We start from the raw sequence: 20,036 nt of genomic DNA on the forward strand, positions 1-20,036 counted from the left end.
GCCTATAGGCAATTTTATTTTGTGAAGTAATCAACCCCTTGTGACTTGGTGTGTTATTTATTTCCTAAGGCTCTTTGTCGTTTCCCGCTGAGCCCAATATGGCATTGAATTGTCGTCCAAGAGTTATATGTGCGCGTTAAGAGGCCACAATTGTGGGGATGAGATTCAGAGGGATTATCCCACTCACATGTGATGGAGAAATATATATAAAAGAGTTTTGCCTCTCGCCAAATGAGAAGTTATCACTTCAACATTAAACGTCTTCATTGTGTGGCACCCAAACGCCTATTCTCGATGATATTTCACAGCACAACGTCCTGTATCATTCCGTATCTCCCTTTGATAAAAATCACACATATGGTGGAAGTTTGGGGCGAAATATCCCTTAATTTTCTTCCAGTTTCACATCCACTTTTGCTGTCGTTTCGCTTTTTTTCTGACCATACAGCTTCCCCAGACCCATTATCCTGGTCAATGCCGAATTGCGGGATGATTCCTCAAAGAAGAATAGGGACAAGGCGGCCAGGGAGGGAGGGGCTCTAGTGAATCCTTGCGGAATTGGGCGAGGAAAAAAAAAAAGGATCATGTTGAGCACACGCGTGTGAATGCTTGAGACTTGATAAAAATTTATATCAAATCGATAATGGGGCACTCCTCTCAAAATTTATTCGATTATCCCACCCACCCTCGGGTGCGTGGGATTTAAATTCAACACATCAACACTTTGCTGGTTGTGTGATGAGAAGGCTCTGTGTTCGTGTTCATTTTGAAGAGATTTTCAATGCATGAAAAGCCTTTTGCTTTCTGTATAATAGCTTGGGACCGGGGAATATGTCTGCGTGCCTCATAAAAATTACACTTGAGAAATAAACTTGACGAAATTATTCACAAAGAATATTAACTCATCTAATTTATTGACTTGACGCGGTGTATATCAACAGAAAGACGAAGGATATAATTTACATTTCATTCCTTCACGCTTATTGATGGTTTTAATGACTTATTTATGGGATAGCTTGCATGAAAGATTTGAATTAAATTCTCTTTTATTATAATTTCACTGAAAAATTATATAAAAATTATTTCTAAATGTGAATTAAATTACCTTAATATAAGAGTTTAATAAGATAAAATAAATGTAGAACTTAACAAAAAAAAATCCTCTAGGGGAGGGCGGGGCTAATAAAGTCACTTAGGGTTTGGAAAAGGCTTAAAATATCATATTTACTAGTTAGATAGAACAAAATGATCTGAGAAAGAGTTGTAGGGCAGTAAATTTCCTAAAGAATTGAGCAATACATTTCGCTTTATCTGTTTGGGAAATATGATATTTTGAGCTTTTTCTAAACCCTTAAGTGACTTTTTTAACCCCGCTCTCCCCTATTCATTTCAATTTATTGTCATACCATGAAAATGTTTGCAATTTATAAATTTTTAAATAATTTTCATTGTACGTGATCTTTTGTTATTCAGTGCTTGGAGTGTGTAGAGTCATCTTTGATTGGATTGTGTTGGAGTAATTGCCCTAAGGTGGCTTGTATATTTGAATTGACTTATATGTTCTCAAGATATTACTGGATGTAGTACAATAAGATTATTAATTTTGCATATTGCTCCACATAAACAATAAGCTTTATTTCCGGAAAGGTTTCATACATATCCATGCACATATATGTGTATACATATATCCCTTTTATCTCGATTATACAATAGATGTTAGATGAAGGACATAAATAGTGAATTACTGAATAGTTTTAGTAGGTGCTGTACTTCAAAGTTAAAGCTCAAGCTTTTGTAAGTTGGTGGAACTTTTCAAATTTCGTATTATTGAGAAAGTGTGAGGAAAATTGCATTTTATTTCCACTATCTCTCTTGCAAAATCTCTCTCTCTCTCTCACTGACAAAGTTTAGTAAGTGTTGTGAAAGTACTGCCAGAGTTTTCTCAATAAACAGGGTAGTTTTTTTTGTAGAGTTTTAGTGGTAGATGATGAGTAGATGCGGGGGGCATTGATATAATTGTTAAAACTACAAAAAACTTTCTCACTCAAGAATAAAAGGGAAAAAGATTCTCATGTTTGCTTTAGTCTGCTATTCAATGATGCCTTTTTGACTATGTAGATTGAGCCTCTTCTACGGATTTTCATTGCTGCAGTACCATCTTTAAGTTTTATACGTGAAGTTTTATGGTTCTACGATGTCATGATGAACTGAATAAAATTTAATGAAGAATTTTACAGGAATAGTGTGGAAGGAAGATATCTATATATGTATAAACATTACATATATAGCCCATAATACCTATATAAGTCTTCATTAGGGAATTTTCAGAGGTTACAGCAAATACGAGAAAAGTTTATGAGTTTAGTTAATCGCAGCATGTAGGTTTAATGCAGAAAAATCCATAAAACAAACCCTTAAAAAATATTACATAAACGTGCAATTATGAAGCTTGAGAATCATTTGATACAAGAGCAACGACTATGGAATTAATAAACACAACATTCGATCTCACCGAGACATAGTTAACTGCAAAAGAAACATCTGAGGATTTTCTTTTTGTCACTCTGCTTCCCAAGCCCTCATATTTAGCACTTGAGAATGTAAATTTATTCGCAAGGGAAATTGGAGAGATGCGGTGTTATTCTTATTATACCCCCACACTATCTCACATCAATTTCTCCAAGCCCTAGCTTCGCGCTTTCTAAAGTGTCACGTAACACTTTCTTATTGGATCCAATGGGTAAGGGGTATCATTATAATGCAAGCATCGTGCTTTTGTGGAAGGGAACTTTTTCTCTTTTTTTTACTCTGTGAGGGATTCCAAATGAAAGAAAAACCGCGATGTTGTCATCCACAAAATGATGAAATGCGATGAGGTGGATGTTGTGGTTAAGGGGAAGGTAGGGGGGTTGGCGTGGTGCTAACATACCTCCTTGGTGATTGCTTCTTGCTAAATTAAAAAAATCACCCATGTGTAAATTGAACTCTTATAACATATGTGCCCTTTTCTCTTCTTGCCATCTCACTGCTTATAGGTTCTGCTGATTACGGATTAATGGGGAGACGCAGTAAATATTTAATATCACCAATGCCGACGGCAGGGCTGTCACTTCCGGAGCATAGTCATCAGCCGCCACATCCGGACGACACTAGCGACATAGGGGGTTTGTCTGTGGTAATTGAACACGACGACACCAACACACTCGAGGAATTCTTCAGGCAACCAATGTCTTTTGGTACCGACAATCTCACCCTCATCACCACCCAGGTGGGCGCAACGGCTCACCTCCCCTGCGTCGTACACTTCATTGGAGACGGAGTGGTGAGCATATCTCTATTCTTCTACCAACGCCTTCCCCGCCCCTCCCCCCACCAACACAGCCACCCCAAGCTATGCTACCGCAGCACCAATAATCAAATTTGCACCTTCTCGCCCCAAATCACTTTTCACACACACCCCACCTTCGAGGAATTTTCTCCCTAACGGAGGATTACGGATATGAATCATTGTGCAATTTTGTGATAATTTTTCTCACCCATCGTGAGCACTTTTTTTTGCACCCCCACATTGTGCCCAATTTGCCAGCCGTTCGCTGTAAATCCCCTTCGATTGGGGCATTTTGAGAAAATTGGCCTTCCAGCGTATAAGGAGTCTGAGACAGGAATTTTATGGAGAATTTTGCTGGGAAGATTATGATTATTTATTGGTGAATTTACGGCACGTAAATACGATGAGCAGCATAAAGATAATTTTGCATTCCAAATCACACCTCCAAGGCATCTTCTTCCCTGATGCCAAGTTTGATGCTGTCTTTCCTCATGGAAGGCATGTTAGAGTACATGAAAAAATCTGGTCAAATTGTAGCTCATTTCATTTTGATTTTATACATCATTGTGTATTTTTCCTTTATTGAAATTAATTTCATCAAAATATATACAGAAAAAATATTATTTTGTTATCTTTTCATTTTTGCTCAATTTTATGAATTTTAAAAATATAATCCTCTCTGAGTAGGAAATAAAAAAATGTAATACAGCATCAAAAAATCAAAATGAAAAGCTGAAAAATAATGTATTTTTTGTGCATAAAGTAATTAAAATTGTATATGAATACCAGGAATTTGTAGCAAAGAAAAGACATTTTTTTCTCTTTTGTAATTTACTCAAAGAAATACTTCAAAGTCATGAAAATACAATTCTAGGCTAGCAAATAGAGCACAAGTATACAGATTCAAAATAAACATGGTGATTTTCTAGGGAATCTTTCATTCAGTATTGCATCTCTGTGAAACAAAATTAAAACAACATTTCTACACAAACAATATTGCAAAATCTCATATCAATACATAAACGACTTCTCACAACTTATTGCAAATACTCTCCCTTAAGATATTTGTTTATTCCACGAACAGGGGCGTAGTCATGATATATGTTCAAGGGAGTATTTTGAGCTTAATTCAGATTAAATGACTGGATATTTCTTTTCTAACGTTGGATATTAATTTTAACTATTGCCATTCATTTCAATATCCTTATTTTATAATTTTTGAATTTTGTTTGAACGTCTGACGTTTCTGTTCCAACTTTTAAATATATTTGAAAGCGTTTTTTTTATTTGAAGATTCTTTTGTGACGTTTGACGATCCTATTCTACATTTTGACAATTCTTTTCTAACGTTTGACAAATCATATCTAACTTTTGATTTTTTTTTAAATCTGATGTTCGTTCTAACGTCTCTTTCACCTGTGATTTGACATTTTTTTTCTAAAGTTTGACGATCTTTTTAAAGAGCCACGTTTCATTTAAAATATTTCACAGATTTCACATTTGTTATAACGTCTGACTTTTGTTTCTAACGTTCGATACGTTTATTATTTACCCCCAAACTCCCTCCCTGGCTACACTCCTGTCCGTGAAGACTAAGAACTTGGAATAAAAATAAAACAAACAAATGCTTGTTTAATCTATTTTGTATTGAATACGTACTTTAGGACGTGAGAAAATTGTAAGGAATATTTTAACAGTTGCAATTCTGTTGGAATTTTAAGTGCTTATCAAATTAGAACAGAAAATACGAATGAGAAAGGAAATGCACAACATTTCCCTCACCCTATTGAAAATAATTTTCAGAAAAAATCTTGGAATTTGCTGAAGGTCTGAGCACGCAGTAAGGGAGCAAAGGAAAATTGCAATAAGTGAATAAGAAAGCAATTAAAAGAGTGGAGAAAAAATATTATATATTTTCCCATTTTCTTCAACACTACTTATGCATCTCTTTCTCGTCTCTGTAATTTCTTAATTGTATACTTTCTTCTTTTTGCGTGGTATAGGTTTCGTGGATTCGAAGAAAAGATTACCATCTGCTAACAGTAGCTCTCACAACGTATAGCAGTGATGAGAGATTTAGTGCCACCCACCTTAAGACGTCAGAGGTAAGATGGGATTGCATTAAAATAATAAACACTTCAATTTATCTCGTCACACAAAATATCTCTTCCTTCCGCATGCAGGATTGGACGCTGCAAATAAAATTTGTGCAACCAAGGTCTGAATTCATTCAATTACTCTACGAGTAAATTTGAAATAGACTTTTTTTTTCTCATCAATTTGCAGAGATGCTGGGACCTATGAATGCCAAGTCTCATCTACGCATCCCCCTCAATCGATATTTCTTCATTTGAACGTCATTGGTGAGTAAAGTGGCAGCTTTTATGCTTCCTCTTCGAACCAATTGAATTTTTTTTTACTTGTGATATAACGAATATACACCTCTCGCTGGAAATTTCACATTACATTTGTGAAGTTTTCTTTTAACACAGAGACAGCAGTTAATTCAAGTGAAAATTGTGCAGGGTGATTCTCGGAAGGAGCATTAATAAAAAAAAATACATTTGCAGGAAAAATGTTACAAATCGATTTGTGGAGGAGATAGAAGATTTCTGCTGAAACAGCATGCTTCAGCAGCTCCTAATCCAATTTACAGATTGCATACCATGTACACAAACACAATGTTACTCAATGCACTTCCGTATTGATAAATTTGATAGAAAAGAGAAAAATCCAGTAAATTACAGTGTGAAAGAATTCAGCGGTTTTATACTTTTCAACAAATTATGCTTACATGCTTTTCACACAATGTATGTATGTCGGTTCAAGTAGACAAACTCAAGCGTAAAGTTGTATGAGAGATACCAATCATGTACCTAATTGCAGTGTCATGAGTTAAATAAAAAAATTTAAAAATATATGTTTCCTTTCTCGCTTTGCATAAATTATTCATACATAATATCAAAGAATTCAATATTTTGTATAAAAAACACATACCCTTTAAAGGAAAAATGACAGGAAAATCTTTTTTGCCATAAATTTCCGTTACAATGGATTTAATTCAAAATTCAGCTCCTGAATAAATGTACAATGTCTATTTACTTTTCAGTCAATATTATGTTTCTTTCATTAGTCCATTCTAGAACAAAAAAAAACCCTTCTGGGGTTCCTGTCTAAAAGGTTCTCATCGAAACACAGTGAAGCATGTAATGCCTCGTCCATACCATAAAATGGTCCGTGGTTTACTCACTCCTACGGTATAAGCTATATTTTCGAGGAAATCGATAGAATTTGGAATTGAAAAACCGAGGCACAAAGCTCTCCTCTTTTTGGCCATTAAATATGAATGTTGATGGACAAAACAGACAAGTTAGCAAAAGCCAACAACCCACAAGAGGTCTTTGGCATTTGCCGGAGTAAACCCACATACCAACATTCCATTTTTTTCCAAGCTGCACGGCCATTTATTTAATTTTAGCATAACATCCAAATCCTTTTGCTTGGAAAATTTCCACAATGTAAATTGGATACAATGAGAAAATTATGTTATTTTTCTTTGTTAGCACAGATGGGGAGATTGTTTTGGGGAGGGGGTTGAGATTGGTGTGTTGGTTAAAAAAAATAGCATAGGGACAATTCTGCATGGAACTGAGAGGGAATTCCATTCATTCTCCTCTGTGTTATGAATACTATGAGCTTTGGTCTTGGTGTACGTCCTCATCCCGTTTGTCTCTTTCCATTTTATTGCCTTTGCAGAAGCTCGTGCTGAAATTATTGGACCTACAGTGAGGTATTTAACCCCAGATTCCACACTAAGACTGATTTGCAGGGTAATACAAAGCACAGAGACGTCGGAATTTCTCTTCTGGTACCAAGATGACCGAATGATCAATTACGATACAGATCGTGGTGTTAATATTTCAACAGAATCCGGTTGGTACCTTTGTGTGATTTTTATTTCCACCCCATACACCCTTGTAGTATAGGGGTTTGCCACCGAGGCTACCCACCAAGGCTGCATTGCGGTCCATTTAATCCCTCAATATCTATTTACAGACTACAACTACTCCGAGTTGACAATTATGCGAGCCACAAAGCAACACTCTGGGAATTATAGCTGTGTACCCAGCAATTCTCAACCTGCCAGCGTGATGGTACATATCTTTAAAGGTAATATAAAACCAAAGTTCTTTCTCTAATGGTGAATTCTTTCATGAAATGCATAAAATTCTTTAAATAGCTCTCTCGCTCTCCCATCGTATACAGAGTGATGGAAAGGGGAGTAATTTCACTTGACTTCCCAACAAAGTCATTCTAACGTTTATAGACAACTTTCCTCCATTTCCAAATGGTCTTTTACTCGTTTTTTTTTCTTTCTTTCTCCTTCTCCCCTTTTTTTACCTCCATAAACATCATTTACCCTTTTCAACCACCCCCGCATATACACTAACAATTACACTAATGACAATTGAAGTTGTATATACCCAATTGCTTTTCATGAAATGCAATGAAACATTCATGAAGTCACAAAATATCAAAATCACCTAATGAACACTCATAATAATGTCCCTGAGTGCACACACAGGTACTTCATTTAAAATGAATCCAAATTGCTGTAATTAAACAAACACTGGCAATACAACCAGAATTAGATGAACTAACAAAATTATGATTAAAATTTAATTAAATTGTAGGTTAAAATGCAAAGGTTTGAAAGTGATAATTTTAGAGAGGTACATTACATTGAATTTTCAAATATAAACCTTTTATGTCAACAATGCAATTTTCAGTGTCATTTTGCCCGGGATACTGAAGAAATTTATGGTAACATTATTTTACATATTTTGCATGTGCCTCAAATTGGGATTTCACATGAGGGTTATTTTCTAAATATAGGTACATTACATACATACATATGTATGTATATAGCAGTTCGATGCTGAACTAGTTTTGTTTCAAATTTAATCAAATCATTTCCATAACGGTTGGTATATTCTGTGCATATAAGAGAATATTTTGATCTCTAAACTGAAAACTAATTTAATAAAATTTAGTACGAACAATTTTCATTTTGTTATTTAAAATAAACTTCTTCAATGATTAAATTTTAATTGAATAAATTTTCCAAAGTTTCATTTAATTTTGTCAATTATGAACTTCATAAAGATCTTTCAAAAGTCCTGAGGAAGTAATTTTTCTTTTAAAACACGATTAAAGAAAAAAATCAAACTAATGAATTGTAAAAAAAAAAGAAAAAGATTCTTTACCCTAGAATCGACCCCGTTTGTCCTGAAAACTCCAGAAAAATTCCTAAAAAGAAAAACTCAGATTAAACTAGCAACAACTCGTATGCTTCTACACACACCACTTATACACAACAATGTAGAAAAGAAATTGAGGAAAATTGTATAGAAAGGTTGGGTTATGAGAATCCAACCGCAGATATATATAAATTTACCTAAAAATACTTAAATTTACCTAAAAATTATTATGAGAAGAATTCTATTGCAATTTTCAATTTTCCTTCCATGATTTTCTCCTTAATAAATTACTAAACATGAAATTTAAAACAAAAATACTTTTTACAGCATAAATATAAATTTAAAAAAAAAACATAGAAAAACTTACCTTGTAAAATTGAATTAATTAATAAAGATTTTGATAAACTAAGAGAGTATAATTTGATTTATTTCACTTTTACAGGCGATAATCCCGCTGCGATGCATCATGATCATGTGAATGGGTCACCATCGATACTACAAATCACTCAAAAATGGCCCATTTGGGCATCGACGATACTTGCTGTGTTATTTATTGCAAGGAGGCACCATTGGTTACAAATGGATGTTTTTCACACAGCAAGTTGACTTGGGGTGCTTCTTGGTGTAAACACCAACTGCTGGAATTAATGTTTGGATTTTCATCTATATTGAGTGAGAGCTCCACACCCACACAACCCATCCATTCAATGGGGGGTAAAAGGTGGCAGACATTACATATAAACAGAATTTAGGTACCTTATTAACAGTAAAGTATGTAAATATTTTTGTACAGTAAAATTATCTGGAAAAATATTGTACATAACCTATAGATATTATGAAAATATTTAATGTAAAATTTGCGCAAGTGGGTGAGAGACTAAAAGTTATAAAGAATGTGGTAATATAGAAACATCAGTCCAAAAATGCTCGTGTTTTATTGACTAAAATATTGCCATCAAGTGGAGGGGGGACGGGGAGTCATGGAGATATTCTCAATATGCGAATAGTTCACAGACTGTGAAATTTTGAAATATGTGTAGTAATAAAATACAGTCACAGCATTTGTTTTCGCAGTCCCCCCAAAAAAAAGCCCGAATGCAGGAAAATTTCAGCATATATGCATGTTGCTTTAACCTCTGTGGTCACTCACAGAGAGATGGAACATTTTCTGGATTAGCCGAATTTAATCTGGTTTCACAACACACACCGAGTGGTATTTGTATATATAATATTCGCAAATCCTAATGCTTAGAGAAATTCCCTGAATGAGAATTAGCATGAATAAAACAATGAACTAATTGCAAATTAGAATAGTTTTCAACACTATTGTAAGAGGTTTCCTTCACTCAACACCCACTTTCACACACTCTTGTGAAATATTCAAATTCTTCATCCTAAAGTGTTTGAATCACATCCAAATGGATTCGACAAGAAGAAAAAGGAAGATAACAATAAAATATAGCTCTAATGCACTGATTTTGGAGTTTGGGGGATGTTTCTTATTTCTCTCTTCACTTTGGTGATTCGACAAAATTTTTTGGAACATTTTCATGAGCATAGATGCCCACAGAGTAAATCCAACATAAGGGTTTTCCGCACCATCCACAAACACCATTGACAGCAATTTCCTCTCCACGTGCCACCGATTGTGGATGCGTCAGAGAGATATTAGGAATTCGTCGGCAATGAACTCACACAACATTTATTTTGCCATTTTGCCAAAAAAAACAATTCAAAGGGGACTTTTGTATTTCCTTCAGTCACATTGGACCAATTTTATGAATGTGTGATATGTCTTTTCCGGACATTTACTATGTAGGTACATAAAACACATACTAAAACAAAAACCTAGGACGATTTCCTTATATGATAAAAAAATGAAAAATATAGGTACGAATAAAATAAATTTTGGGGTTGTTTCATTATATTCCAAGAAATGCTTTGAAGTCCTGCATCATCTTCTTATTAATTTCAAAATTATTATGTACATATGTACCTAAACCCCGGATGCTTTTCCAGGATTCTTCAAACAATAAGAATCCATATTGCCCATAATATTACATAGACAGCATAGGTGTATAAAAATGCCCCAAAGCTTAATTTAAAACTAAACATCCTTAAAGTTTTATATCTATTTTATACAAGGTCCCTATATGCCAAAAACACTATGTGAAAAGCACAAAACTTTACTAATCTTCAGGCATTCTAATTAAACTCACTCTTTCCCTCTACTTTGTTTTTCCTCTGCATGCCCCCCGCATTGTGTTGTGCATAGTAAATCTCCTTTTCACTCCACCATGAAAGTTTTCCCATCATTTCTTGTCCACTTTGGTGCTTATTCGTCTCAACCACGATGAATGAATGTGGGTGGCGTGGACGCGTTGTTACACACCCCCTCCCCCGCGTCCCCCTTCTCCAAAGTGATGAATGTTGCGAGAAAGCGACGAGATTTAATATTCCATTGGGAAATTTTTATGAGATTACTCGCCTTAAGTAAATGAGAGTGGTGTTTGAATTGCCGAGGCCAATGAATTCTTTATCTGTTTGGTAGCAATTCAGCCACCGCCCGCAACGAAAAAGCACACGACTCTCACTTTCAAACCATCCTTTGGGATGTAAGAAAAGATAACATTTCACAGGGTATTTTTGTAGGTCAAAACCAGCAAGGAGAAACAAGGAGAAGTCAAGGACTCAAATTTTTGCTCAAAAATCACTCGCCATAATCTGACGTCGATAAGAAGTGAAATATATTGGATGGACGGGTGGTGCGAGGCACCCGAAAAAAAAAGTTGAAGATTAATGAAGTTAGAGTTATAATCTTATGATACAGTGGTGCTTTCTTCTTCTTCACTTTACTTTTTACACGATTTGATAGCTATGCGATGTTTATCCTCCTGTATTTTCTCAACTTTCATCGAGAAGTCCCCTAATTCAATTTTTAATTAGGAACATTTACCTTTTGGATCTATTTAGTAGTTTGCCCATGCCGTAATTCTTTTAGTCTTGCAGGACGAAGCGACGTCTAATGGAAATTTTAATCAGAACACTCACCTAACAATGTGGGAAGCCTATACCACCTTGCAAATTCTTCATGCAACAGAGGCGGGGTTATTAAAGTGTCTCGGCGTTGCCTTTCGTCGAATCATCAGCACGGAGGCGGCCACATGAAGTATTCTGTTGATAGAACTTGTTGCTGATGGCAAACTTGTTCATTTAATTAAATAAAATGCTCACAGAATACCGGAGAGACTTGAAGAAATGCTAAAGCACCGCAACCTAAATTCTTCACTTGATCGATTTTACGGCAACAAAATCAATTCTATTTTCCACCATTTTCCCTTCAAGTCTATCAAGTGTTTCACCATGTTTGGTAAAATTAAGTTTTAACACTTTTTGGGCAACGGAAACGTGTTGGTTTGTTTGAAAAGTGCGGTAAGAATGATTAATTGTTATTATATTTATACACACCAACCTACCTACCTATATTGTATATATCAAATTATTTAATATTGATTTTCCAGTCGCCCCAAATTAAACGTAAATTTCCATAATTGCAAACGATTTATCAAGAATAATTTTCATTTTTTTTTCCTTGGCAATTATCTACTCTATATACAGTATATAGGTATATTAGAAAATATATTAACATAATTTCATTTACCTATTAAAGCATGCTATATAGACCGTATTATCCCCTCAGGAAACCGGGGTATATTCTTGATTTAAAAAGGGTTCGGAAAATTGGAAAAATCTCACCTTTTTCCCCGAAAACCAAAGCAGTGGATTTTTCATAAAAAAAATTGAAGAGCATTAAATTTCTACCCACGAAAATCGAAAAAAAACATACCTACCTTAAGGTGAAAAGGCGGGAAATTAGCCAATCCTGCTTTGAATTAATTTATAAGGATATCAATCTGTATGGAAATTCAATTTGGAATAATTGGAATTTTCCTACTCTCTGTGGGGAATCAGGAAAGTATTACAATTACGAATGTTTTAGGGTCATCGTGATATAATCCATCCAAATTCGATCGCAGTAAATACTTTTTCTATGACTCATAGTTGCAGGGAAGTTTGTAAAACTTTTTCCCATATATAGTATTTTCGTCTGGAGGCATATTTCTCTTGCGTTTGGGAAGCATAAAAAAAGAGAGAGAATTTATCATCATGGAGCAAATTATGCGCCAACTTTTACCTTGTCATCTCGATTTTGGAGGAATTCTTTCTCCTTTGGAATTATATCCTACATCATTAGGGCCTTTTTTAGAGGGTATGGGGCGGAGGGGATGGGGGGAGAGTAAGGCAAGAGAAATGACAGTGTAAATGATACACTGGATGCTGGAGCAACAAAATTCAGTGATGACACTGACGAAATTATTACTTACATATATACGTTGGGGTTTAGCGAAAGGGCGTGATGATGAGAGTGGATTTAGGGGTGCATGTAAAATTTATTAGGATCCATGCCACCCACCACCCCCCTCCTCCTTTGTCATTCACTGTCGGTACAATATTAATTTCATCACTCGCATCAACAAATACGACATTTATTGTCCTTGTTTCATGCACACGTAGAAATGAGATGCCCTCCTCATTGCCCCTGTCGGCCCATATTAAATATATACCCACCGCCGTGAAAAAGACTCTCATTGTGACAAGTTGTGTGCGACAAACACTCTGTTGCTAAACACGTAATCATCCATGTATTAAAATTAATTTCCACCCATAGATGTAGATTACAGTATAGCGTATGATATATAAAAGTAAACAACATTTTCCAGCAAAAGTTTATTAATTTCGTGCCTTCTGCTCATAGAAAATTTCGCCTCTTGTACATTGGGTGTGCTCTGTGGAGCGCGTGTGAGATGCTTTTAGGGCCCCACTAGCGCCAACTTCCCCGTTTGCACTTGAAGTTTTTTTCCCGAATACACATTGGGGGTTGAATTCAAAGAAAAAAACATTTTTATAGGACATAAAAATGACTCTTAATGGCCCGAAATTTGCTGTCGTACTTCTTTCCCCTTCTTGTCGATTTTAATAGGTGTCATAAAATTTAAATCTCAAATTGCAAAACAACCTTTTTGCCAAATCATTGGAGGATTTGTCAGCAAATAAAACAAAATGGGACCTTAAGTTGTTTCAAAAGGCTTCAAAATAAGATTTGCATTTTTAAATTTAGATTAAGATTCTCCCCCTGTTTTGCCTATGTGCCTTTAGTTGCTTCAATCTTTTTGTCATTTACATCTTTTATAGGACTTTCGCGAAAAAAAAGTGAGAATTAACCCATTCACGTTCATTAGCTCTTGTGTCGGGCTAAACGTTAATAATACCAAAATTTAAATTATTTTATTAATTTTTTCATGTTAAGAAAACGCTAAAGAAAACGTATTAACTGTTCCTTCGGATAGCTGGATGATTTATAAATCCATTAATAAATCGACCATAAGTTTATATATCACGTGGATGCAAACGGGTTAAATTAATATATTTCTGTTCATGTATTTTAAAATTCCATCTCATTACCAATAAAATTTTCACTAGAAAATAAAAAAAAACGTTTATTTAGATAGATTTTGAAATTCTCAAAGTTTTCTATAAAAAAGGTAGATTAAATGCATTGATACCCTCAAAGAAGGTTTCAAATTTGAAATCATGCAGAAAAATCAAAGTATCTACTTTGAAATAAATTTTCAATGCAAAATACTTTGAGAAGCGTGATGCAGAAAATTCATGATTGTTTCCTTTGGAAGATCTTCTTGTAAATCTCCATAACATCACACAATTTATCTAATGAATGCTTTATGATTTACTACAAGTGTTTCAGTATGTTTCAAAGGGGGTTTTGTCTATTGAAGAGTGTCTAATTTCTTATGTGGGAATTTGCATTAGATAATACCCCCATCTCAAACACACCTAAGACCATCATCTTGTGAGCATATATTGAAAATCATCATAGTATATACAGAGTCACCTGTATTGGATAGGATTAAAAAGTTACGTACACAGCTTGACCTAGATAATGGAAATGTATTGAATAACTATAGAGTATTTTATGACAAGGATCAATGCAATTTATTCGTAAATTTCGTATGACGACAAAATGTACAAAACAATTCATGCTTGCTTAATTACTTGGTATTCTATCTATGTACTTGTCATACATATTGTTCGATGACTTTATCGAGCATGTATCGTAATTCAATACATACAGAAGCATACTTATTGAAGTTGCTGTTAAAACGTATAGAACAGACACAATAAATTGCAAACATGAGATTGCTACTTTAGAAATTTCAATATTAAATTTTTGATTGATTTTGAAAATCTCTATTAAATTTTTATTAAAACATGAATGGTTTTTTTTAATTCACTCTGGTTTAGACGTTATTCAACACTCTACTCTGACTGGTAGTTAGACAGATTTAAATGTTAACGCTTCATAAGGAGCTTAAAATAAACGCAACAACGCATTTGTACGTCATCTTAAGCATTTACAAACCTTTAGTAGATGAAAAGCACACATTAATCATATTTTACGTATGGATTAGACTTTTGACTTTTGAATACTGCTTTTGAGAAACGCATAACATAATGCTATTGTAATTCAGAAGTCTTTGTTTATCTGAATGTGAAGCATGGTTATGCATTTAATGCAAAACTAAATTTAATTTAATGCAAATTCAATCTTCTAACTGATTGAATTATGCAGAAAGCATTCTTCCTTCAAATTCCCACTGTTCCGCATCCTTCACCGAAAATTCACTACTACTCCAAAAGGATTGTTCTTTTGTGGAAAGTTTGCCCCTTTTGGAACATTTCCCAGATTCCTCCACAGAAGGATTTTCCACACCATAAATAAATTCTTTTGTGTAATTTCCGCATCCATATATTTATATAATGTGAATTGTGTGCATTTGTCGTTTTAATTTTGACCTGAGAGACTTACATATATGTATATCTTCACCTGATATCACATCAGGATTCTATTTATCTCTTGCATCTGTCTGTTTGTCAATTTGCAACGAGTTGAAGTTCTACGAAACATTTTGACTGATTGCAAGGATAATTTTGGTTTTGGTTCCTATTCAGATAATTTACAAGAAGAAACTCCGGTGGTAAGAAACCAAAAAAAAAAAACAGAAAAAGATTGATAGTAAGTAAACAATACACAAATTCACAATAAAAACCAACAAAAGCACAAAAACATGAAATATATAAAATTAAACTAAAATATTAGAATTTATGTAGGTATTAAAAAAATATCTCGTTGGGATTTATGAATTAAATCAAACATTTTTCACAATCCAGCATAAATCTCAATAAAAGCTCACATTAGCTAGGGGGTCTGGATGAACCAGTATTATGGTGCTGACCCACTTTTATATATACAAAAAATAACATTAAATGCATTTTCAATCAGTTAGGAGAAAAAATCAATTTTATACTGATATGATCGCAATGTACGGCAACAAAATGATTGATGCTATAGGTATGCGTGAAATTCAATAAAAATCGCGTGAATGCCAAAGGGATTGTATTTTTGGGTGTGAAAATGGTTAAATATGTTTCATGGATATTGTATTGAAATGAAAATTATTTGATTGTGAGAAATTGAGCGAATACATTTTGTAATCAATTTTGATGAAAGGTCCAAACAGCACGGTGGGGGAGGGATAAACAGAAGCTCCCATTGAGGTACAGATGCCAATGATTAAGACAATTACGGTGTGGTACTGAATGGGAAATCTACCATAGAAACATGTATCAAATATCACAAAATCCGTCTCTATTTCGGCTTGTTGTATGTCTGGGGTGTATGTCTCTGTTTTGTTGATTTACTTGCACCAGAAGGTTTACGTATACTCCAGCTTCATACACTCAAATAAATATGAGTTCCATATGAAATGAATTGAATAAGAATGGAATAAGAAGATTGAATTCAGCATATTGAATAAGAAACAATCATTCAATTCTGTGGTATGCTATTGTTGGTAGTAGAACTCGAAGGATATACTGCTCATTGATCTAATTTTCACTGGAAAGCTTTATTTTGTGGGTATTATACTTAAAATTTCAATACTTTCAATCCATATTATTCGAAGCTCTTAATGCATATTTATGAGTGAAAAGTATACTCAAAAAATGGAGTATGTTAGTTGTCAAATAATATATCAAAAAATGTTCAAAAATTTGTAAAGGAAAGGGCGAAAAACACCAATGAAACAATAATTTTTCCGGGTGTATATCTTTCAAGACTAGATGATTTGTGGACAAAATATGAGGGAACACAAAGAGAGCTTTCCAGTACATAAAATCCCATGGAGTATTCTATCTTTTCAATTTTTGACATACAAACATAATTTAGCAGATTCTTATTGCCAAAAATCTAACAATGAGAAATGATTAATAAATTTATTGTTGACAAGGAAATAGAATAATAACCACCAATCACTTGGCATGGGATAGTGTGAAAATATTTCAAGTATTTCATCGCACATTTGCTAGTTCTACTCAACTTAGATTACACGTTCGAATTGTGTTGAATATGGAATATTTCTTTTCAATACAATATAAATTTTTCCAACGTTCCGCATGGAAACACAGCTGTAGAAGTTTCATTGAACATGCACTTCTTTTGAAGGATTCGCCACGAATTCATCACAAAAACTTCCATTGTGTATAAATACTTCGTTTTTCTCTCACCAATAGATGGTTTGTATTTGCTAGAAAAATTCACCTCTAGAAACTTTTTGTGTTATTGGTACATTTTCAAAGTGCCAGACGGAAGAAATTTTCAACTTTCAAACACTTTGTAGAGGCCACTGGCATATATAGCCTCCATATCCGTCATCCTGAGAAATTGTACTCTGATTTCTACAAAATGCTTTTGTCAGATGACCTCCTTTCGCACACAAACTCATAATATGTATGAGGCAAAAATATTATTTTGACCTAACCATGTACAACACTCAGGTATGGGAGATTCTGCGTTCTCTCCCCAAAAGAGACCAAACTTGCTTCATCAGTAGATCAGCGATGCATGAAACCCCCGAAACTATGCGCGAGCTTTTACCGCGACCATAGCAGCTGCGAAAGAGTAAAACTATCATCGGGGCGCTTTATCAACATATCGTTGTGCGGTGGATGGACATTTTCAGCCCATTTACTTTGTTCACTCGTTGGATTTATGGTCTCTGACAAAAGCCCTTCGATGTTAAACAATTCACCCAGATTTGAATAACCATCCCCCCACCCACTTTCCGAAAACTCTCACGCCGAAAATATAACATTGCACTGTGGCAATCAGGAGTTTGCATTTCGGGCACATTTCAGCACACTCCGATGCTCCATGAACATACCCATTACATTGCTCATGTAACATAGAGCATATACATATTATTAGTTTTTGTGAGAGAACATAGGATTCGAGGGAGTTCCTCATTGGATGGAGAAATTAGAGCACGAGACTATGATGAACCCTCACCAATTTTTCCTTCCGCTACAGATATGTGCATGTACAGTAGAGCTTTTATCGTGAAAGTTTAGCAACCACGTCAACCAACCCTACACATAAAAGGGGATTTTCTCTTGACTTTTGTTTGTATTTAAAACTAGTAATTTTCCATGTAAAACAAACCCAGTTTTCATGACATTCATATTTGTGAAAATTGTCTATGTTCTAATTTAAAAAAAAAGTTCTTAAATTAAGAATTATTGAGGAGAAAGGAAATACTTCCTATATCTTTTCATCACATAAAACCCTACTAAGTGACCCAATTCTAATATAAGACAGATATTTCTCCTTGTGACAACAAAGGGAATTTCCTTTCCCTTCAATACTACGTACATACACACATGTACGGTACATACATATAGTAAAGGAGTCTCCAGAAGGAACGTTGAATATTTAAAAGCTAATATTTCCGAGTCAATATAGACGTAAAGTTTTAATTGAATGGAACTATTTTAGCTCTATTATACAATCAAAAGTTTATTTATCGCAAAGGGGTTTGATGGTGTGGGAAGAAGTGCGTTTAATTTGTGCTCATACATCTTAATGTTGGTTGAATCAGTAAATGTTTGAATTTAGTCTATCAAAGTACAACCCCAATGACATGTTTGGTGAGAACTTCTAAGAAGATGGCTGAGGTACATTGACAGAGATTTACATATAGGCACACACTAAATAAAATTGGAATTTGGAAGCTTTCTGTTATGTTAATTAATTATATAGTTACCTAATGTAGGTATGGTGTACATACATATATGTATGTATACATACATATGTTCCTTCACAGAATGTTTAAACATTCACATTATACCTGAACACTTGCAGAAATCTTAAGCTGCTAAAGAATTAATCAATAAATTCTTAATTATTTTTTCATGTTAGATTCGAGAGATGCCACATTAAAAGTAAATACGATTGGAAATTTTGCTTTGAGGCTTAAGAAATGTAATAAAAAGTTTTCATTTTCACAAAAGTCAAAAGTATAAAAATTGACTTTTATAAGGAATTTTTCAGTTTAACTTTGCAGAAATATCAAAAAATAAATCTTGAATATATTCGAGTTAAGATTCGAATGACTCAAATAGTTTCTCAGTGTTTTAATATTCAAAATTCTTCAAAACTGAACTTCACTTTAACTTTTAGTTAGAAAACTTTTACAGAAACTTTATTTTTAGTAGGAATTCCTACATATAGGATAATCCTTAGATACGATGTTTCAGCTAAGCTATATGTCAGAACATTGTGTTAAACTAAACTCTTGATTTAGTCTTTTCTTTGGTAAAACTTAACTAATAGGTATGTATCCATTAAACACATTCCCGGAATATATATATAAAATTTTCTCTATCCTTCCTACGAACTATGAGTAAAAAGACGAACTTTCTCTCGAGAGACTTTCGCCGTTTTCCATTCTAAATGAAAAGACGATTTCAAAGATGACATCGTTCCATTTGTTCTCTCTGTACATAATGTACAAGAATAGTAAGTTCACATTGGCAGATTGCCTTCTATGCTGCGACTAATTTAGGTTTATCATGAAATTTAGTGCTTGCAGGGCCGATAGGGCATCCCCCATTCATTTAGCTGGTATTTCACACCAGTATAATGTTCCCTTTGAAATAATTAAATTATTTTGAAGTAGGTATACTTGAATTGGGAAAATGTTAAATTTTTATACAGGACATGGGGTTGGGTATTATTCCAATTTTTTCCGTGATTAAAGCCTTTGAAATATATTTTATAAACTCCAAAATTAAGTGTTTAAAACTAATTCATTGGTTTTTTTACGATAGCATAGTTTATATTAATTTTGTTTATTTATTATATCTAAAATAATTAAAACAATAATTTTTGTTATTAATTTGACCTAGAATTGATAATAAATTTTTTTATGATTTTTTTTTCATTTGAGCTTGCGCAAATACTTTGGCAAAAA

The 20,036-nt window shown here is 34.0% G+C and overlaps 4 protein-coding genes across 7 annotated transcripts in view; all 4 read left to right on the forward strand.

The window, feature by feature from the left end:
• LOC129794116 (uncharacterized) overlaps window positions 1-9,444 on the forward strand; it is a 40,973-nt gene extending 31,529 nt beyond the window's left edge. The window contains exons 3-8 of the mRNA XM_055834745.1: window positions 3,036-3,322; window positions 5,332-5,546; window positions 5,615-5,691; window positions 7,085-7,261; window positions 7,385-7,498; window positions 9,032-9,444. Of these exons, the coding sequence (XP_055690720.1) occupies window positions 3,036-3,322; window positions 5,332-5,546; window positions 5,615-5,691; window positions 7,085-7,261; window positions 7,385-7,498; window positions 9,032-9,195 (1,034 nt within the window). The 3' untranslated portion in view covers window positions 9,196-9,444. The remainder of the gene's footprint in view (window positions 1-3,035; window positions 3,323-5,331; window positions 5,547-5,614; window positions 5,692-7,084; window positions 7,262-7,384; window positions 7,499-9,031) is intronic.
• Window positions 1-20,036, forward strand: part of LOC129794093 (GPI mannosyltransferase 3) — a 1,193,052-nt gene that overhangs the window by 173,400 nt on the left and 999,616 nt on the right. The gene's annotated exons all lie outside the window — the stretch shown is intronic.
• The window catches only part of LOC129794120 (cytoplasmic tRNA 2-thiolation protein 1), a 1,132,104-nt gene that overhangs the window by 112,452 nt on the left and 999,616 nt on the right, over window positions 1-20,036 (forward strand). The window lies entirely within an intron of this gene.
• The window catches only part of LOC129794129 (plasma membrane ascorbate-dependent reductase CYBRD1), a 1,128,201-nt gene that overhangs the window by 108,549 nt on the left and 999,616 nt on the right, over window positions 1-20,036 (forward strand). The gene's annotated exons all lie outside the window — the stretch shown is intronic.

Source organism: Lutzomyia longipalpis, chromosome 3 (genome assembly GCF_024334085.1).
Source record: "Lutzomyia longipalpis isolate SR_M1_2022 chromosome 3, ASM2433408v1".
Lineage (NCBI taxonomy): Eukaryota > Metazoa > Arthropoda > Insecta > Diptera > Psychodidae > Lutzomyia > Lutzomyia longipalpis.